The sequence below is a fragment of the Schistocerca serialis genome, chromosome 1 (assembly GCF_023864345.2).
Source record: "Schistocerca serialis cubense isolate TAMUIC-IGC-003099 chromosome 1, iqSchSeri2.2, whole genome shotgun sequence".
Taxonomy (NCBI): domain Eukaryota; kingdom Metazoa; phylum Arthropoda; class Insecta; order Orthoptera; family Acrididae; genus Schistocerca; species Schistocerca serialis.
In genome coordinates this window covers 16,722,743-16,745,371 of record NC_064638.1, presented here as the reverse complement: position 1 = coordinate 16,745,371, position 22,629 = coordinate 16,722,743, and the positions used below count along the sequence as shown (strand labels likewise).

General features: G+C 44.0%; 1 protein-coding gene across 8 annotated transcripts in view; it reads left to right on the top strand.

Annotated features, from left to right (window-relative positions):
- Positions 1-22,629, top strand: part of LOC126460492 (NAD(+) hydrolase sarm1-like) — a 1,203,839-nt gene that overhangs the window by 1,173,078 nt on the left and 8,132 nt on the right. For 7 of the 8 annotated variants that reach the window (XM_050095920.1, XM_050095919.1, XM_050095918.1 and 4 more), the window contains 4 exons: positions 74-409; positions 506-695; positions 11,025-11,146; positions 21,481-21,780. In XM_050095920.1, the coding sequence (XP_049951877.1) occupies positions 74-409; positions 506-695; positions 11,025-11,146; positions 21,481-21,745 (913 nt within the window). In that variant the 3' untranslated portion in view covers positions 21,746-21,780. Of the gene's footprint in view, positions 1-73; positions 410-505; positions 696-11,024; positions 11,147-21,480; positions 21,781-22,629 lie in introns of those variants that run through there. The other variant, XM_050095925.1, reaches the window with a different exon arrangement.

The following is a 22,629-nucleotide window of genomic DNA, read 5'->3' as shown; positions in this document are numbered from 1 at the left end:
GTGGGTAAGCTGAGCGCGTGCGCCCCAGCTCCTCAGCATTACGGACCGCCTCAGCTGTGCGTCTTCTCGCCAGGTTCACGAGGGAGCTGCAGAACCTGAAGAAGATGGCCGACTACAGCAGCCGCGACGCCGGCAACCTCAACACGTTCCTGCAGACGATCGGGCCGGAATTCTCCATCTACACGTACTCGATGCTGAACGCGGGCGTTGACAAGGACTCGATCAGGTCCCTCTCCGAGGAGCAGCTGGCCAACGAGTGCGGCATCACCAACAGCATACACCGGCTGCGCATCCTCAACTCGATCAGGGAGATGGAGACGGGGCTGGGCAGCTCGTACGACGAGAGCCCGGACAAGTCGCTGGACGTGTTCGTCAGCTACAGGCGCTCCAACGGCTCCCAGCTGGCGAGGTAACTCTCTCCCGACCCGTACCCGTCTCACAACTCTACTCTGCACATAGTCTGGCAGCTACTGTCCACTGAACGCACCCTGTGTTCGCCTTCCAGCTTACTGAAGGTCCACTTGCAGCTCCGGGGCTTCTCCGTCTTCATAGACGTGGAGAGGCTGGAGGCGGGCAAGTTCGACAACAACCTGCTGCAGAGCATCCGGCAGGCGAAGCACTTCCTGCTCGTGCTCACGCCCAAGGCGCTCGACCGCTGCATCGGCGACACCGACTGCAAGGACTGGGTGCACAAGGTGAGCCGGGCGCCGCTCTCTCCTCCGTCACTCTCTCTTTCTCTTTCTCTTCCCTTTAGCTCAGCACCACTTTGTTGTTGGCGTCATTTGTGAAATGAACTTTTTGCCTTCCTCACTTCAAAAGAGACCCTTCGTTGTGTGACTTTGTCTAAGTTAAATATTTTACAGGTATTTATGCGGCAAAATATGGAAACTACAGGGCTTAACAAAGATGTACGGCACAAACTGCACCCTTTTAACCGTGCTTCAACGATACCACGATAGGTGTTATATGCTGCAAACTGCAGGACACATTGCTTACAAGAAGACGATGAAATTATGTTGTACGAAGATTGGCAAATCCATGTTAGCCGGCCGCGGTGACCGAGTAGTTCTAGGCGCTTCAGTCCGTAACCACGCGACCGCTACGGTCGCAAGTTGGAATCCTGCCTCGGGCACGGATGTGTGTGATGTCCTTAGGTTAGTTAGGTTTAAGTAGTTCTAAGTTCTAGCGGACTGATGACCCCAGATGTTGAATCCAATACCGCTCAGAGCCATTTGAACCAAACTCCATGTTACAACTCATCTTCTCGAACTCATTAATCGTGGGAAACACACGAACAGAACATTAGAATCGTGGGGAACGTGCACTCTTGGTGACGTCGGTTTACGTTGTGCACCAAAACTGTTTTGTTGAACATGTACCTGTTGCCATGTGACGTAGGCCTACGTCGTTGCTTGTTTACAGGTTCCAGCGATCAGTACGACCGTTGCGAGCATACAGGTTCCTACGTAGAGTTAATCGTAGACTGTGCTCGTGCAGTGGTAGTGCACACAAATGTAAAGAGGGCAGATGCCCATTTAGTGAATCGATTAGCTGACGGCAATGGCTCTCGCGCTCAACATTGGACCGCGAGAGATTGCGTGGACGAAGGTGTCCTGACAGGAAAACGTTTGAATCCACTGATCGTCGACTTAGAGAATATGGAGCATTGAAAACTGTTATTCGTGACCGGGAGAGGCCTAGAAGGACGAGGACACCGCAACGGGAGGCGGCAGTTCTCGAAGCAGTTGACGACAACAATAGTGTCAGTACAAGACACGTAGCTGCGGCACTGAATGTTACACGAGTACCAGCTGCATCCATACTATTTACAGGGATGCAGGCAATATCGTCAGTGATTTTCTTCTGCGAACAGTTTATTCAACAAAGTATGTTCACGGATGAGGCGTCGTTTCTACGACGTCGGATTATAAATTTTCATAATCAGCATGTACAGACGGACTTCAGTCCTAATACAACTGTTGAAGCAAGTCATCAGTAAAGATTTTCTGCCAATGTTTGGCCGGGCGGCGTTGGTGACTGTTTGGTAGGGTCTCACTTTCTGCCACCAGGATCAACAGACAAATTTCGAAGGGAATGTTGTACATAATCTGTCAGCAGATCATCTCAGATGTGCAACAAAACACGTACTTCATGCGTGGTGGGGCACCTCCTCATTTTAGTGCTTATGTCCGTCGGCTCCTATAAATAACACATTCGGCGAGAGATAGATACGTAGAGATAGGCCAACGGCATGATCTCTACGCTTTCCGGAAATAAACTCGCTGGATTTTTATTTTATTTGTGGGGTGTTTGAAAGTTCTTGTGCATGGAACCCCAGTACAAGACATTCAGAGTCTCCGTGCCCGTAAGGCTGTGAAACCGTAGGCAATACTCGAAGAATACATCACCACACCCGAGATCCACGACAACGGCAGGTTGATACTTGTATCAAGGCCCAAGGAGGGCATTCTGAACATCTCCAGTAAGCATGTGGTATGGTTGGGCGTTCTGTTCGCGTGTGTTTCCCATGATTAATGACGTTTTCAGACCCATGTTCATGTAACGTTGTTGCTTCGCAATTTGTGCAGTACGTTTGTGTTACACCCAGTGTACAAAAAAAAAAAAAAAATGGTTCAAATGGCTCTGAGCACTATGGGACTTAACATGTATGGTCATCGGTCCCCCTAGAACTTAGAACTACTTAAACCTAACTAACCTAAGGACATCACACAGTCATCACGAGGCAGAGAAAATCCCTGACCCCGGCGGGAATCGAACCCGGGAACCCGGGCATGGGAAGCGAGAACGCTACCGCACGACCACGAGCTGCGGACACCCAGTGTACATTTATAATATAAAAATGGTCCACAGTTTAAAAGTAAAAGCGGAAGCGTCACACACAAGACTGCATTGTTTATGAAGATGGTATCTGTTCATGTCCGAAAGAACAGATACCACTGGTGACCTTGCAGCCCTCGAAGAATCAAATTACGATGAAGTGCACACATTTTCAACTGTCCCCGATGCCTGTAAGCAGCCAATGGTCTGCATTTCATTGTGATTTCAGACTGCATTGTAGTGGCTGATGAACATTATGATCAAATTGTCAGTCGTGAAACAGTGGCGACTGTTCGGCAACACGGCTTAGCAATGTCAGACAGCGGGTCTACATCATTTGTTGAGGCACTTGCGTATTTAAATGAAGCCCGTTATTTCACTGACAGTCCACCAGAAAGCGATGCAGAGCTCACCGTTCAAGGTGGTAGAATCAGTAGGCGTAATTTCGAAGCTATGACTTCCTTCAAATAGAGAAAGAAATTTTGCGCATTTGCGTCGCCTATGTTACCACCTACCTATTCGAGAGTTGCAAGGCCGTTACCAACCTCGTCTACTAGGTCAGTCAAAACCAAATCATAAGTATCTGTAATTCACTAGAAACGTAATTTTTGATTGTCTGTAAAGCAATTCTGATTTCAAATTGGATTACATTGAAAATCGCACTGAATAGCGATGAAGAAGCTAGTTCTGTGCTGAATTGCTGTACGACGCTAAAACACTGTTCATCTACGTCTACATCTACGTCTACATGGATACTCCGAAAATCACACTTAAGTGCCTGGCAGAGGGTTCATCGAACCGCCTCCACAATAACTCTCCATTATTCCAATATCGAACACCGCGCGGAAAAAAACGAACTTCTATATCTTTCAGTGCGAGCTCTGATTTCCCTAATTTTATTATGATGGTCGTCCCTTCCTTTGTAGGTCGGCGTCAACAAAATATTTTCACATTCGTAGGAGAAAGTTGGTGATCGCAATTTCGTGAGAAGATTCCTTCACAACGTAAAACACGTTTGTTTTAACGATGCCCGCCCCAAATCCTGTATCACGTCAGTAACACTCTCTCACCTATTTCGCAATAATACAAAACGTGCTGCTCTTCTTTGAACTTTCTCGATGTACTCCGTTAACCCGATCTGGTAAGGATCCCAGACCGCGCAGCAATTATCCAAAAGAGGATGGACAAGCGTAGCATAGGCAGTCTCTTTAGTAGATCTGTTGCATCTTCTAAGTGTTCTGCCAATAAAATGTAGTCTTTGGTTTGCATTCCCCATGACATTTTATGCGTTCTTTCCAATTTGAGTTGTTCGTAATTGTAATTCCTTGGTATTTAGCTGAATTTACGGCCTTTAGATTTGACTGATTTATCGTGTAAGCGAGTTTAACGGATTCCTTGTAGCACTCATGCGGATGACCTCACACGTTTCACCTCACACGTTTTATTATTTAGGGTCAACTGCCAATTTTCGCACCATAAGTCATCTTTACTAAATCGTTTTGCAATTTTTTTTGATCTTCTAATTAGTTTACTAGACAATAAACGACAGCATCATCTGCTCTGATCGTTGACATAGGATAGACAAGGAATAGCAGAGGCCGTATAAGAGTTCCTTGGGGAACGACAGAAATCAGTTCTGTTTTGCTGCATGACTACCCGTCAGTTACTACGAACTGTGACCTCAGTGAATCACTAATCCAGTCACATAGCTGTGACGATATTCCATAAGCACGCAATTTCACTACAAGCCACTTGTGTGCTACAGTGTCAAAAGCCTTCTGGAAATCGAGAAACACAGAATCAATTTGAAACCCCTTTTCAATAGCACTCAGCACTTCGTATAAATAAAGAGATAATTATGTTTCACAAGAACGGTGTTTTCTAAATCCGTGTTGACTGTGTGTCAATAGACCTCTCTCTTCGAGGTAATCCATAATGTACGTAAACAATATATGCTCCAAAACCCTGCTGCACATCGACGTTAGTGGTATGGTCCTGTAATTTAGTGGATTACTCCTCTTGCCTTTGTTTAATATTGGTGTAACCTGTGCAACTGTCCAGTTTTTGGATACGGATCTTTCGTCGAGCGTCCGGTTGTATAAGATTGTTAAGTATGGAGCTATTCCTTTCAGTGTATGCTACACTGAAAGGGACCTAACTGGTATAGAGCGTGGACCGGAAACGCTTTCATTCAGTGATTTCAGTTGCTTCTTTACTGAGAGGATATCTATTTCTAAATTATTCATGTTGGCAGCTGTTCTGGATTCCAATTTTGGAATATTGACTTGGTCTTCTTATGTGAAGGAATTTCGGAAGATTGTGTTTAATAACTCTGCCTTTGCAGCACTGTCTTCGATGGTATTTCCATTGCTATCGCGCAGGGAAGACATTGATTGTATCTTGCCGCTAGCATAGTTTTCATACGACCAGAACCTCTTTGGATTTTCTGCCAGGTTTCGCGGCAAACTTTCGTTGTGGAAACTGTTTAAGTCCGCGCTAAATTTCGAGCTTATGTAAAAGATTGCAATCTTGTAGATTCTGCGTTCGTTTCGATCTGGCATGCTTTCTTCGTTGTTTCTGCAACCATGTTCTAACCCGCTTTGTGTACCAAGGAGGATTAACTCCGTCGTTTCTTACGTTATTCGGCATAAAACTCTCAGTTGCTGTCGATACTGTTTCTTTGAATTCAAGCCACGTTGGCCAACACTTACAATATTAATTTGGAAGGAGTGGAGATTGTCTCTCAAGATGGCATCAAGTGAATTTATATCTGAATTTTTGAGATGGTATCGTCAAAATGATAAGCACGATTTTTATCTGCATCAAACCACGACTAAAAAAGCCAGAGTGACACATGTAACACCCCTCCCCCCCTCCTCGCCCCCACACCCACCCACACGTGTGTGTGCGTGCGTGCGTGTGTGCCCTTGAATCTCGATACGCGATGGACTCAAGCGTGACTCGCCAAATGCGAAATTACTAAGCTAGGCTATGGCCAGCCGGCAACATATATGGCTTGGTCACTAGGTAGAAAATATGTTTCAGACAGGTTATTCTGATGTTTATATAAAATGAAAACGGGAAATGTGTACTAAATGTGCTTTATGATAAAAATATTTCACGTTAAAGTAACACTGTCTTACTATGTCTAATAAACATTTTTTTAAAAAAGACGGTGAAATGTTTTTTGAAACTATTTATGTACAGGTAAGAAACGAAATAGGTTAGAAAAACATTCGACATGCCTTCAAACGATGCTCTAAATCATGCGCAGCAAATTAGGTGCGTCCAATGTTTCCTTAACCCGATTTATTTTTTACTTTTAAAATTACCGTTGCACAAAACAGTTGACCGCTTTTCCATTTTTTTATTGTCAAGTTTTTTTGGAAAGTATAAAATATGATACACACTCCTAAAAAACAGGCAACACTCTCCAGGACTGTGTTTAGTGATACCAGCGTTTAATACACGCGTATCGCGGGATTGGTAGAGACTTTTTTTTCCACGCTTATCGGCGACCAGACAGCCCCCTATGCATTCTTTTCTTTACCTCTGCAGGAGCTCGGCTGACTAATTCATGGTCGAGTACAACCGTGCCCCAGTGACGAGTACGTACTCCTGTTGAGCAGGTCAGTCATTTGAACGAATTCGAACTGCGGGTCAGCGGGAAGATGGATGGACGTGTTGACGGACTGGTGCATACGACGATCGCACTATATCGCAGGTGCTTCGCTGCTTTCAGCAGTGGTCTCTGGAACACTCCCACATCCATAGATGTCCGCACAGATGAGATGATACTTAATTTATGTAGCCAGCGACAGCTATTCATGAAACGTTCCAGTTATAACCAACTATCAGTTTGCATATGAGAGTTCGGACAAAATTTCATTGTGTAATTTTTAGGGAGTCTTGTCTTCGCCCCATTCAAACATTTGACCAATAAACTAGAGTTTTAGTAATAGATTATCGGTGTAGACATCAATTCTCAGAGGTATTCTACGTTAAAAAATTTAAGTATCTTCAGAGTGAATCACCTAAAAATTGTGCTGCAAATGTTGCTGTTGATGTGCGGTTTTCAAACAATGAATTGTTAGTAAGCGACTAGTATTGTTAACAGTCACTCTACAGATTGTAATAACATTTAGAAAGCGTATTTTTTGTGCAAACACACACTTTTTAAAATGAGACAGTGCCTATTGACACTACCGAGCGAAAAGTAGGGTAAATTAGAATGTCAGTGGTGTTTGTCGCAGGATTCTAGTGCGAGTCATTTACGAGATCAGTATTTTGAAAGAGGTTGCACACCGACTCTTGTCTGTGTTATTGAACGTAATTGCTAGGTACGGTGTTCTTATGTTTGCCAACAGTGCTCTTATGTGTTCTTTGAGTGCATTACGACTCGCTAGTCAGTGAGTGTGTGGAAGTACAAGTTGGAATGGATGCAAAGCACCTGTCTTGACCGGCCCATTCCCTGAATTTGACGCCTGTACACTTCTTTCTGGGGGGGGGGGGGGGGGGGGGGAGCTAAAAAACGCTGTATTCAAAGGTATACAAACTACACCCGATGATATGTGACGACGTACTACTTCACCCTCCCAGGACATCTCCGCTGAAATGCTAACACTCGTGAGCAGTCGCTGAACAGTGAACTGGAAACTTGTTTCATCTCTCCCGGTGGTCATTTATAACACAACCTCTGATGCTCAATTGTCTCGTCGCTCGTCATAATCCACATAATTAGTGTATGCACTTGTGTTGTTCTTTAGTGTGTGCTACCGCAGGTATTGTACAAGTATCGGTGTGGGAACTTTTCAAAATGCGGTACCTCGTAAACGACTCGCAGTAGAATCCTGCAACAAACACCACTGACTTTCTAATTTACCCTACTTTTAGTTTTTTAACATCAATAGGCGTCGTTCCATTTTAAAAAAAGTGTATGTTTGCACAAAAAACACACTCTATAAGTGTAAGCCTGTTTATATGGTTAACAGTACTCAGCTTTATTTGTGGTACAAGTTGTAGGTGATTCAAATTAGCCAGCCCGGTCACCACACGCGCACATTCAAGCAGACCGCCAGAGACAGTGGCACCGAACGTGTTTCCTGAAACCGAACGAACGTAGCTTTTGCTCACCTATCTTAACTTACGACTCCCGAAAAAGACGCATTTAACTGGTGAGAAGCATTCGAACAAGTTGTAATTCAGGCACCCACAGATGTCTGTGTACAGCCGCATTTTAGAGCGTGCAAGTGCTTCAGTTAGCGCCAACTCCAGAAACGGCACAACTTATCGAATTTTTTTCCTAAGAATTATTTCTGAGCACAACATCCACTGCACGCTGTACATACTGCAACACCCTCACAAGCTTATCAGACTGTTTCTGACCTCCATATATATATATATAATCTGTGCCCTGTTAATAGCGTACGAAATGAATGGGAATGATCGAACAACGTATTTTAAGGCGAAACGCATTGGTGCAGAACTCAGACGTAGAGAAAAAGAGAATTTTCGGAGTCGGAGGATTTCAGAAGGAGGCAATGCTATCATCCAGCGGGAGAAGGGCAGGTGGTTTGCCTCCCATCGACCATTGAACGGACGTACAGGGCCAGGTAGCCTATATGGTGACGTACAGTGTGACGTGGCTTCCTAACTACGGAGAAAATCGGTATTTTTCGCGTCAACAAACATTGCCACAAGTGCAAGAATTGGTAAGTGACAGATAGAAGTCTTAGGATTGATCGGTGATTGAACCCGAGATGTTTGGATCCGTAGTAAATATGAGACATTAATTAAGGAATGTCAAAGCTGGTTGGCCATAACATTTGTGAGGGGCACTTCATAAACTGATAGCAGTACCGAATTAACATTTCCAACTGGTGGCGGACATTTTTCTGTGTTGTCAACGCTGGTAATGCTACACACGTTGACTTCAAAGTAACCTTTTTTTTTATGGAACCCGTATCCGTTTCTTAAGAGCTGTGAGAACTGTTGAAAACGAAAACAGCATATCAGCTGATACTGACAAGAACAACTTTTCTGTTTTCCGCTGATAAACTGGGGCGATGCGCCGTATGGGAGTATAAGACAGGGCAGACGACGGAGCTCACGCTGACCTCCATCGGCACGTAAACATTATATAGTGCGACTTGCCCTCTGCATTCAAAGTGTTTTACGTATATTGGGACATGTACGACTGCAACTATTTACGAGCGTTATATTTATGTTTTTAAAGAGATTTGCTGAGTTACTAAAAAGAATGTGTAAGTCGATGAAAATAATATTACCCCTATTTTCAGCACATGTTGCAACAAAGTGCTGCTTAACACGCTGATTAAAATCTGTCTGCTTAGACATATTTTAGTCAGCTCGGCCCAAACGGGCAGTTCTAACCTCGTGCAGTAGAAGATAATCTACGTCAATAAATGTTTAACTGCTATTTTAAAAGAACTTATTTATTGCACTAACCACGAAACACTATGAATGTCGATATTAGAACTTCACGAAGTCTCTCGTAGTTCAGTCAACGCTTTCCCTACAAAACTGAGACAGTTTAACTAAGCTTTTTAAGTTTAAGTAAAATCTTGCAGTGACTTCAAACATCAGAAATTTCCGTAATTCAAAAATTCTTTAAGTGAAACTTTACACTAAGTAAGAAAAATCGAGACATTTCAAAATGTGAAAGAATAAAATCACTCTAAAGATAAGAAATGAAATGTGAAACTTTGGCAGCAGACGGAAGTAAGGCGTCTCGCATCCGGAAGGAGCCCGCTACCGTTTAGTGGCCGGTACTGACCCCAGGCGGCAACCCCTGCTCACGTCGCTCACACGTGCCTCTTGTATAGCTGCTAATTGGCCCTTACGTCCATTTAATAGTACAGCAAGAGCTCCTGCAACATAAAAGCTGTTAAGCATTTACAATAATCAGGAAACCTGGATGAGCGTATAATCTTTTCATACTTACCATCACCAGGGCATGGCATAATTAACTGGTACTTACTTTATTTAATTTCCAACAAATAATTTCAGTGGTGATGAAATCATATCGGGCTTTCATCCGGGTAGCTGCGTCGAAAATCTGCGACATTCACGAATAATTTCGGTGATTAATTAATAAGAAAAAGAATCGAAAATTAAGTATAGCGATCAGTTTCATCTCCAGAAGTACCTCGTGCGTTGCGAGTGTTTTACTCGACACTCGCACCGAATAGCTGTAGCAGTTAAAATGACGCGTCAGCGAAAACAAACGGTTGACACCACAGTTTACTACCCACAGTACATCAGTTAACTAATGAAACTGAACAACGGTAACAAGTAGAAAATGTAAATATTGTTAAACAGCACCTAAATCACTTGGTGTACTGCTCTCTTTAACGTTACTGCGCAAAGCCCTAAAAAGACTCACTTAACTGAGACGAAATGTATGTCCGGTAACCGGAATGGCGATCCCCACACAGGTTTACTGCAACACGTGTATTTAGAACTGGGTAAGTGCTTATCAATAATCAAACCCTCACTGCGTCCTTTACCGCTAGTGAAGTAATACAGTTGCCATAGACATCATCATAGTCGGAGGCCCATCAAAAGCTGGCCGCTTTCCACCCACTGTCGGCAATAACTTGTTCTACAAGGTGCACCAGGAGTGGTCCTCCAATAGGGAACAAGTAGCAGTTTCATGTGCAGAGAACCGCGATCCACTCTTCGAAGTGAGTCGAGGAAACGCGAGCCGAGTGGGCGTGTGTACTCGGTTCCGGCTGGCAGAGCGCACACGCGGGACGGCAGCCAGCCCCTGTGGTCGGCGTCGGCGTCACCCTTCAAGGTATCCCCGGCGCCACCGTGGCCGCTCTTCTGACTAGCCGTGCCACAGTTCCTCTAGTAATCGGGGCCCCCAAACTGACGCCAGGTATCAATCCCAGATAACGACGGACACTGAAGCAAAGCCAACCGCGCCGCGGCTCGAACGTAGCTGCTTACGCAGTCTCCAGATACTTATCCCTTCACGTACTCTTACACGCCATACTCTTTTCGGCACGTGTAACTATTCGCCCAAGAATATCGATGTGTGTATTGCCTGGGAGACATCGTATTTCTGCTGTTTGGAAGACAATTAATGGCAATGCATTAGAGTGAGACGGAGGTAAAAGACACGCCAGAGAGCAGCGCGAGACGAGGCTGTGTTGTTGCAGGAGGTGGTGGCGGCGCTGCAGTCCCAGTGCAACATCATCCCCATCATCGACAACTTCTCGTGGCCCGACGCGGAGGAGCTGCCCGAGGACATGCGCGCCGTCTGCCACTTCAACGGCGTCAGGTGGGTCGGCTGGCGCAGGCGCATGCGCACACGCTCACGCCCGCCCCGCTGCTGCTGTCCAACGATTCCTGTAGCCTTGGAAACTTAGTACAAAGTACAGACCGATTTAGAGTGAAAAGCGTAGGCCACAAATGTGCAGGGCGTGGACAAAAATGTGGAAACAGCAAAAATACAGCGCATTACCGCGATTAAAACAGCTCGCAGTCGTCTCGCGGAGATACCAGTAACATTCTTATGACTTGACATACTCTTCCCACTGCTATCACAGTACTCGACGTCAAATCCATACCTTCCTTCCGAATGGACACAGTCATTTCCTTTGCATATGTCGGAACACAAACACATACTTTATAAGGCTGATGCCCAAGGCGAACCTATTACGCACACACTACTACTAAGTACGATACTTGGTCAATAACTGATTACCTACTATACAAAATACTGAGAGAAAATCAGCGATTGGTGGACATGTCTCATACGCTTTTCTGGTGAATGATACCACTGTATCTTCGAAAGAGAGCCATAATCGTCTCTTATGTTAAAAAACTCGTCGCAACAACTACTGTATGTTACTGTCACAAGCGGTCTTGGTTCTACAGGTGCACACAAGTATCCATGTTAAAAGCTACGCTGACTTTATAAATACACATATGGCATTACCTACGAATGACGTGCTTTTTCCAGACAAATACCGTAACACTGAATATAGACGGTGAGCGCCGGAGCGTATATTATCACACCAGCGGTGTGGTTACACGTCGCTGACGGTGCATCTTCGTAACAAAATTATCCAATTTTGAATGTGATTCGTCTAAGGAGCGCGGTATGAAACAGATATGTGAAACCCCCTCACGTCGAAGCCACTAGATGTTTCTCCAGTATTTGTAACACATTCTGTCCCGATGCAATATCATATTTCTGGCACTCACATATCTCGAAACGAGCCACCTTTCTCCAGCCTATCTGCTACGTGGTTTTAGGTAGCCCCTATGTATCTCGCAGCTACCCCTCAGACCCTGCACTACCGGCCCTACAGCGTTGCGCATGTGATTGCTCCAATGTAAGTCGGAGAAAGCAACCCGTGTACAAACAGGCGAAGCTGAGTTACTGTTACTGAACGGTGTTTGGACCATTCGACAGAAACGAAGCCTGCTCTTGCAACACAAGGAGGTATAATAGACAGAACGGGAGCTGGGGGAAGGATGTGGATTTTGCTACTGAATTGTGGTGCCTCTCCAAACTACAAGCAGGTACTACAGATCCGCGTCCCCCTGGGTCCATTCACTGTAATGCACTTACCAATTCTGAGAAAAATAGGGGTAAGTTATAGGGAGAGACGGATAATATGTAATACATACAAGAACCGAGAGGGAAAAATAAGCGTGGATGACCAAGAACGAAGTAGTCGGATTAAAAAGGGTGTAAGACAGAGTTGTAGCCTTTAGCCCCTACTGTTCAATCTGTACAACGAAGAATCAATGATGGAAATAAAAGAAAGGTTCGGAGGAGGAATTAAAATTCAAGGTGAAAGAATATCAGTGATAGGATTTGCTGATGACATTGCTATCCTCAATGAAGGTGAAGAAGAATTACATGAATGGCTGAATGCAATGAACCGTCTAAAGAGTACTCAATATGGATTGAGACTAAATTGAAGAAATACGAACGTAATGAGAAGTAGCAGAAATGAGAATACCGAGAAACTTAACATCAGGATCGATGGTCACGAAGTATATGACGTTAAGGAATTATACTACATAGGCAGCAAAATAGCCAGTGGCAGACAGAGAAAGGACATAAGAAGCAGATCAGCACAGGCGAAAAGGGCATTCTTACTCAAGCAAAGTCTACTAGTACGAAACATAGACCTTAATATGAGGAAGAAATTTCTGCACAGCATTGTATGGTAGTGAAATTAGACTGTGGGATAACTTGAAAAGAAGAGAATCCAAGCATTTGAGACGTTGTGCTACAGGTGAATGTTGAAAATTAGGTGGACTGATAAGTAAGGTTCTGTGCAGAATCGGAGAGAAAAGGAATATATAGAAAACACTGACAATGAGAAGGGACAGGATGATAGGAGATCTTTTAAGACGTAAGTGAATTACCTCCATGGTATTAGAGGGAGGGATAGTGGGTGAAAACTTTAGAGGAAGACAGAGATTGGAACGCATGCAGCAAATAATTGAGAACTTAGTTTGCAAGTGCGGTGGGATGAAGAGGTCGCCACAGGAGAAGAATTCATGGCGCGCTGCATCAAATCTGTCAGTGTCGTAAGACTGACGACTCAAAAAAGAAAAAAAAAAAATTGCGCACACCAGCTAGGACATCTACCTTCATTTCCACTTCTTCCTCCGCCGCCTACTGTAGGAGCTCCCCTGCGGATAGCAACTAAAAAAAAAAGTTACACAAAATTATTTAAATACCTGTCTTGATGGCAGCTGACGTTAACCTCTGGCCTCTTTTAATTACTGTCAGTTGCAGTAACCCTACACAGCCACCCAGATGGTGCAAACTCTGATAATGGCCCGTTATTGAAAGGCCGAAGCCGGTCAGAAGTTAACATTAGCTGTGTTCAGGACTGTTTTTTAAATAATTTTATGACAATAAAGATTACACCATTGCACGTTATTTATTTGTAATTATATATCAGATGACTGAAGCTGCCGTAACTGGGTTATTTACCTTCACTGAATTCCACAGTATCTGTTGTGTGGATTGTATGCCCGTCCTCCTCCGCCTCCTCGTAGTCTACACACATCCACATAAACGTGTGGATGGCTCTCACATCTTTGGGGTGCAACAAGATGAAGGAATCACAGTCACAGTCTCTTGGAGGATCAATGGAAGCGTCCGATTCCTCCCGTCTACTTTGACCCATGACGGAAGGGTGTTGTATTGTGTGGCGTCTATACGGCGCGGCGTTTATGTGTTGCTTGTGTTTGTTGTGTTTGATGGTGCACTCTAGTGGTGTCTGTGTAATGTGTTGTATTGAGATCATTTGAGCCTTGGTGTTGGATGTGTGAAGTCGTTGGCAGTGTTTGTAGTTCAAAACGTGAAGTTTGGAAGTATTTTCAGTGAGTTATCAATTTTTTTGTTTGCGTGTTTGGCGTTTTCGTTAGATGTTGTTGGTTTGCTGTTTGTGGTGCGGTAAGACGTTTAATTCATTGTGCGGTCCCTGTTGTTGGGTGTAGATGTGACGATGAAATATAACAGTGCTATGTCGCGGTCGGCGGTGGAGGAGGACATGTCCGTTATTACATTCATCGAGCTATTTCGAATGATCACTGAGATTATGAAGTGTAGTATTTGTCGGGAGAACGTTAGGTTGACCAAAGTTCCGACGTCTCGGACCAGCGACGGGTGATGCGGTGGAGTCTGTGTGTGTATGTGGAGGGGAGGGGGGGGGGCGGGGAGGGGGGAGTTGGGTCTATTCTTCTCTAGTTGTGATGTTTTGTGTTTTTATGGTGTTTTCAATGTGTTTTATTTTATGTGGGGATGTCTGGTTTTTCGAATTTTGAGGAGTTGAGGTTTTGCTTTTATTTTTCGTAGTTGTAAGTGTTGGTTTCTTGGTATCAATAGTTGTAGTTGATCTACATAGCTCAAGGGAAATGACCGATTCCAACTTTCGTAGTTTTAATTGTAGGTATTGATGGTTTGGTTTCGTCAGCTCTAGTTGACCTATCTAGGTCAAGGGGAGTGTCAGATTCCTGTTGGTGTAGCGGAATGTTATAATTTCTTTTTTGTTATTTTATGTGTTTTGGAATCATGGTGTGGTTTTTTTCTATTATATTTAGCTTGTTCACATCCTGAAACTCCCAGTTTCCAGCGGTAGTCCCGTTAGTTTGATTATATTTTTGGAGGGAGTTGCTATTGTCTTATTTATATTGGTGGTGGTGGTTAGTGTTTAACGTCCCGTCAATAACGAGGTCATTAGAGACGGAGCGCAAGCTCGGGTTAGGGAAGGATTGGGAAGGAAAGCGGCCGTGCCCTTTCAAAGGAACCATCCCGGCATTTGCCTGAAACGATTTAGGGAAATCACGGAAAACCTAAATCAGGATGGCCGGAGACGGGATTGAACCGTCGTCCTCCCGAATGCGAGTCCAGTGTGCTAACCACTGCGCCACCTCGCTCGGTATTTATATTGTTTGTTGCCGAGTGTATGTAGTGACATCATAGGCGCCATATTGGAGGAGCTTAGAATAGCCATTTCCTACATATTGATGACGTCATGGGTCAAAGAAGACGTGTGGAATCGGACACTTCTGTTATGAAGAAACACTGCAAGATATGGTCTTTCTAGTAAAGTATTTCTGAAACGCAAGAACTGTAAAGATCAGAATTAATTTTGTATCAATAGGAAGACTGACAGTGGGTACAAAACTAATATTCAGTTTGCGAGATGGTGACTTAGCTGGTACGACATCATGTGCAGTAATGAATCTTCCAAATGGCTCGACAGTATTCCAGAAGTATACAGATACATTATATGAAGCTGCTAAGCATTGTGCTATTTCCTCTATGAAAGCTGCTGTCAACGAGGGAATTGAAATTAAATGATAACTCTACAGATATTCCTGTGGCTATTGATGGGATAAGAAAGTGTAGAGGACAAAACGTCTGAATAGTCCACTAACTGCAGTAAACATTTTTTTCCAGGTCAGGTGATGTGTCTGAGATAAGGTATGTATAATAAAGGATGGAGACAGTAAGTGCTTCAAGAGCGTGGTAGAAGCAAAGCCACATGGAGATGCCAGAGTGGGAAAGCTGGAGTGTATTAGCCATGTCCAGAAAAGAATGGGAAATGGGCCTTCACAATTTGAGGAAAGAGACGAAAGGCATAAATTTGCAGAACAGTTACGGTATGGCAGTTAGTAGAAGATGAAAACTATCAGCTGACAAGGAGCCTTCTCGTACTTGGTGCGAAAAGTACCAACCGCATGGTGTAAATACAACTGTGCTCTAGCAGTTAGTGAACAGTATAATGAAAGGCATTCATTGTCTGTTGAAATGTGCAATATAATTACGCCAGTTTTTAGAAGTTTGGCTGATCACACCCTGTTCCATAAATGTCTGCGTGGAAAAAGAACGAAAATGAATTATTTTACAGTGTCATGTGGTCTAGAATTCCTAAAACAGTATTTGTATATAAGGATATATTGAATTTGGGTGTTTATGATGCAATTGTTTTATTTATTGATGACAGTGTAGAGAAGTTAAGCTGCTCCAGGAGTCGGCACACAACTAGGGGGAAATATGGTGAAGGCATGTTCCGAGTTGGATGCTACCCGTGTAAATAAAGCAGAATATGAAGTGACTATGATAGCTAGGAAGCCAAGAATGCACTCAAGCACTGCTAGGAGGGCCAGGAAAGGTGAAAGAAATGCAGATGACCCATGATATGGTGCAGGGATGTTCTAAGGTAACAAACTTTCTTCAACTTAAAAACCTGTTTTCTGAGGTTCTATTTTTTTTAATGTTTAGGTACACTTTTTCTCAGGAACTTACCGTCATAGAACAGTAAAACTTAAAAAAATCTTACAGAAACTGGGCTGATATTCGTTAATACGTTTTAAAAACATTCTGAGTTTTACATTTTAGAAATTATGAACTCACAAAACTGAAATATTTGGAAATCTTTTTATAACTTACAAAAAAAGAAGCTGCAAAAAATAAATTATACAAGCTACTTATCTACACCCTCCCCCCCCCCCCCGCCCCCCACCATGAACCATGGACCTTGCGTTGGTGGGGAGGCTTGCGTGCCTCAGCGATACAGATAGCCGTACCGTAGGTGCAACCACAACGGAGGGGTATCTGTTGAGAGGCCAGACAAACGTGTGGTACCTGCAGAGGGGCAGCAGCCTTTTCAGTAGTTGCAGGGGCAACAGTCTGGATGATTGACTGATCTGGCCTCGTAACACTAACCAAAACTATCTTGCTGTTGTGGTACTGCGAACGGCTGAAAGCAAGGGGAAACTACAGCCGTAATTTTTCCCGAGGGCATGCAGCTTTACTGTATGATTAAATGATGATGGCGTCCTCTTGGGTAAAATATTCCGGAGGTAAAATAATCCCCCATTCGGATCTCCGGGCGGGGACTACTCAGGAGGACGTCGTTATCAGGAGAAAGAAAACTGGCATTCTACGGATCGGAGCGTGGAATGTCAAATCACTTAATCGGGCAGGTAGGTTAGAAAGTTTAAAAGGGAAATGGATAGGTTAAAGTTAGATATAGTGGAAATCGATGAAGTTCGGTGGCAGATAGATTATATAATGATAAGACAGAGATTTAGGAACCAGGTTTTAAATTGTAAGACATTTGCAGGGGCAGATGTGGACTGACCATAATATATTGGTTATGAACCGTAGATTAAAACTGAAGAAACTGCAAAAAGGTGGGAATTTAAGGAGATGGGACCTGGATAAACGGAAAGAACCAGAGGTTGTACAGAGTTTCAGGGAGAGCATAAGGGAACAATTGACAGGAATGGGGGAAAGAAATACAGTAGAAGAAGAATGGGTAGCTTTGAGGGATGAAATAGTGAAGGCAGCGGAGAATCAAGTAGGCAAAAAGACGAGGGCTAGTAGAAATCTTTGGGTAACAGAAGAGATACTAAATTTTACTGATGAAAGGAGAAAATACAAAAATGCCGTAAATGAAGCAGGCAAAAATGAATACAAACGTCTCAAAAATGAGATCGACAGGAAGTGCCAAATGGCTAAGCAGGGATGGCTAGAGGACAAATGTAAGGATGGTTGGTGGGTTGGTTGCTTTGGGGAAGGAGACCAGACAGCGTGGTCATCGGTCTTATCGGATTAGGGAAGGATTGGGAAGGAAGTCGGCCGTGCCCTTTCAGAGGAACCATCCCGGCATTGGCCTGGAGTGATTTAGGGAAATCACGGAAAACCTAAATCAGGATGGCCGGACGCGGGATTGAACCGTCGTCCTCCCGAATGCGAGTCCAGTGTCTAACCACTGCGCCACCCCGCTCGGTAAATGTAAGGATGTAGAGGGTTATCTCACTAGGGGTAAGATAGATACTGCCTACAGGAAAATTAAAGAGACCTTTGGAGAGAAGAGAACCACTTGAATGAATATCAAGAGCTCAGATGGAAACCCAGTTCCAAACAAAGAAGGGAAAGCAGAAAGGTGGAAGGAATATGTAGAGGGTCTATACAGGGGCGATGTTTTTGAGGACAATATTATGGAGCGGGAAGAGGATGTAGATGAAGATGAAATGGGAGACGCGATATTGCGTGAGGAGTTTGACAGAGCACTGATAGACATGAGTCGAAACAAGGCCCCGGGAGTAGACAACATCCCATTGGAACTACTGACGGCCTTGGGAGAGCCAGTCCTGACAAAACTCTACCATCTGGTGAGTAAGATGTATGAGGCAGGTGAAATTCCCTCAGACTTCAAGAATATAATAATTCCAATCCCAAAAAAAGCAGGTGTTAACAGATGTGAAAATTACCGAACTATCAGTTTAACAAGTCACGGCCGCAAAATACTAACGTGAATTCTTTACAGACGAATGGAAAAACTGGTAGAAGCTGACCTCGGGGAAGATCAGTTTAGATTCCGTAGAAATGTTGGAACACGTGAGGCAATACTGACCATATGACTTATCTTAGAAGCTAGATTAAGGAAAGGCAAACCTACGTTTCTAGCATTTGTAGACTTAGAGAAAGCTTTTGACAATGTTGACTGGAATACTCTCTTTCAAATTCTGAAGGTGGCAGGGCTAAAATACAGGAAGCGAAAGGCTATTTACAATTTATACAGAAACCAGATGGCAGTTATAAGAGTCGAGGGGCATGAAAGGGAAGCAGCCGTTGGGAAGGGAGTGAGACAGGGCTGTAGTCTCTCCCCGATGTTATTCAATCTGTATATTGTGCAAGCAGTGAAGGAAACAAAAGAAAAATTCTGAGTAGGTATTAAAATCCATGGAGAAGAAATAAAAACTTTGAGGTTCGCCGATGACATTGTAATTCTGTCAGAGACAGCAAAGGACTTGGAAGAGCAGTTCAGCGGAATAGACTGTGTCATGAAAGGAGGGTATAAGATGAACATCAACAAAAGCAAAACGAGGATAATGGAATGTAGTCGAATTAAGTCGGGTGATGCTGAGGGAATTAGATTAGGAAATGAGACACTTAAAGTAGTAAAGGAGTTTTGCTATTTGGGGAGCAAAATAACTGATGATGGTCGAAGTAGAGAGGATATAAAATGTAGACTGGCAATGGCAAGGAAAGCGTTTCTGAAGAAGAGAAATTTGTTGACATCGAGTATTGATTTAAGTGTCAGGAAGCCGTTTCTGAAAGTATGGAAGTGAAACATGGACGATAAATAGCTTAGACAAGAAGAGAATAGAAGCTTTCGAAATGTGGTGCTACAGAAGAATGCTGAAGATTAGATGGATAGATCACATAACTAATGAGGAGGTATTGAATATAATTGGGGAGAAGAGGAGTTTGTGGCACAACTTGACTAGAAGAAGGGATCTGTTGGTAGGACTTGTTCTGAGCCATCAACGGATCATCAATTTAGTAATAGAGGGCAGCGTGGAAGGTAAAAATCGCAGAGGGAGACCAAGAAATGAATACACTAAGCAGATTCAGAAGGATGTAGTAGGTACCGGAAGTTGAAGAAGCTTGCACAGGATAGAGTAGCATGGAGAGCTGCTTCTAACCTGTCTCAGGACTGAAGGCCACAACAACAACAACTTATCTGCAAAAATAGGGCAAGGAAGAGAAACCCTACGTCTGCCAGCCATTACAATTTTATAACATTATAATGAACAGTTCACGAGAAAAATTTACGTAAAATTAGCCCGCATCTCGTGGTCGTGCGGTAGCGTTCTCGCTCCCCACGCCCGGGTTCCCGGGTTCGATTCCCGGCGGGGTCAGGGATTTTCTCTGCCTCGTGATGGCTGGGTGTTGTGTGCTGTCCTTAGGCTAGTTAGGTTTAAGTAGTTCTAAGTTCTAGGGGACTGATGACCATAGATGTTAAGTCCCATAGTGCTCAGAGCCATTTGAACCATTTTTACGTAAAATTGGCAAATTCAACATTGTGGATATACAAGATAGAATCTGCCCTTAACTTATCCAGAGGGTTTCCGAAACAAAGTAAACCTTTTCTAATATAAAATACCTGTTTTTTTTTGTAATGAAAGAAAAAGAAAGGAAATAAGAGGCAATAATATTTATCAGTTAGTTAATTTTTGTCAGATCACTTTAACGAGTCTTTTCACCGAAACGGTGTGGGCCCAGTGAGTTTTTGGGGTACGTATACGTGCTGAATGTTAATGTTAGTGAACACAATATTTCTTAGTCCTATTCGTGCCATTAAACTTAAAGTGCTTTGATTCAGAACATTTTATGCTATTTTAACATAGTAATAACTTGTAGATTGCACTAAAATAACTGCTATAATTTGATGCAGCTAATAACAATTGTTTTCTCTGAAGAACTACTTACGAGGACGCAGTACTATTCGTTTCTTCAAAACAAATTGCAGTCAGAAAGTGGTCGAAAAATTGGCGCAATTAATTTTTTCAACTACGATCTCGCAGCCTCGATGTTTCAGCAAAGTGATGAGCTCAATAAGTTGTGCAACTGATTTTAAAACCTCCTCGAATGTGCTGCTAGTTTGAGTTTTAAGCTATTACAAATTTGCCCTAAACTGTCGTACAGTTGGCACAGTTTGCAGTCGTGCACCAAAAGTCCCATCGATCGAGGTGGTGCAGCGTTTAGCACAGTGGACTCGTATTCGGGAGGACGGCGGATCAAACCTGCGTCTGGCAGTCCAGGTTTAGGTTTTCTATGGTTTACCTAAATTGCTTCAGGCAAATCCCGGGACGGTTCCTTTGAAAGGATGCAGCCAGTTGCGTTCCACATTCTTGGCACCATCTGAGCTTGTGCCCCGTCTCTAATGACGTCAGTTCAACGCGCCATTAAACCCAGTTTCCCTTCTACCAAAAGTCCCTTAAACCCTGATTTTTTTTATTATAGTTTTTTCAGCTCAAGAGAATAGAAATCTCTGAAATATAGTAACACAGAAACATGCTGAAGATTATGTGGGTAGATCGTGTAACTAATAAAGAGGTACCGACTGAGGAAAATGCGTCGATAGGTCGCATCCCGAGGCATCGTGTGAACGTTAGTTTGGTAATGGAGTGAAGTGTGGAGCTACAGTAATTGTAGAGGCAGACCTAGGCCCATGTGCAGCGAGCAGGTCGAAACGGATGTAGGCTCTGATAATTATTCCAAGATGAAGATACGTACGACACAGAGCATATTTTGAGAGAGGGTGTGCGTGTGTGCAGGTGGATCCACGACTACCAGGACGCGTGCGTGGACAAGCTGGAGCGCTTCCTGCGCGGCGAGATGAGCGTGCGCGCCGAGGGCCCGGGCTCGGCGTCTCGCATCGGGCTGGCCGGCAAGGGCGACGCGACGCCGGGCGGCAGCAGCGGCGCCGCGACGCCGCTGCCCCTGGGCGCCGGCCGCCAGCCGCCCTACCAGCGCATGCACTCCAACGACAGCGGCAAGGGCAGCACCAGCGACAAGGACAACGGCGCCCCGCGCGACTGACTAGATGGTCCCCGCGCCTCGGCCAACTTACAAAGGTACTGTTCCTCTCTCTGACCACCCGCCACTGCTCCTTCGAACGTACCTCGATGCCGTAGCAGATGTCTTACTGACCGGCCCCTTCCTCCCATAATGCTCTTTCCTCAGAACCTCTCCATTTATTGCTTTACCTATGTGCTCGTGTTTCTTTTTCTCTCGATTTCACTTCGTTACAAATTACACTGTCCTGGACATATTCCTCAGTTTCGTAGCGCTAATGCCGATGGAGCTCTACTGTCGAGAAGGCTTTCTCTACCTGTGACAATTTTTTATTTATTTATTTATTTTTTCTTGAGTCTTCCCCACTTCTGCTACACTGTTTAATTTTGTTTCCTAGACAGAAGAATCTTCCAACACTAAGTAGTACCACGTTTTACAGTAAACGAATCGTTACTCCCTTTTCTACCACTCTCACCACTTTTTATCTGTGCTAAGTACGCTGTCTACTCTTCTCAGTATACGTCTGCTGAGAACCCTGCAGTGTGTCCGTTTCGCACCTTTATTCGTGTATCCTTTATTGTCTCCGTGGCTCCTTTTGCGTACGAGTCGGACGCCGGTGGTGAAAGCTGGAATCCTACGGTGCACCCTTGTTAACGAGAACGTGCCTTTCCAATATCGTTTTTCTTTCTTTTACTCTCACTATTGCTTTTTTCACATACAACTTGAGCACTGGTGGTTAGTTTGTCAGTCAGTTAGTTAGTTTCACATTCCGTGGATCTTTCGCGCAATAAATTTTAATCGTGTCGGACATGTCATTTTACATCCACATCGTAAATAAATGATGAACATTTATAACTTTTTTCTTGCTGTAATATACAGGTGTGAGTTAGTAATTCCTACCCACCATC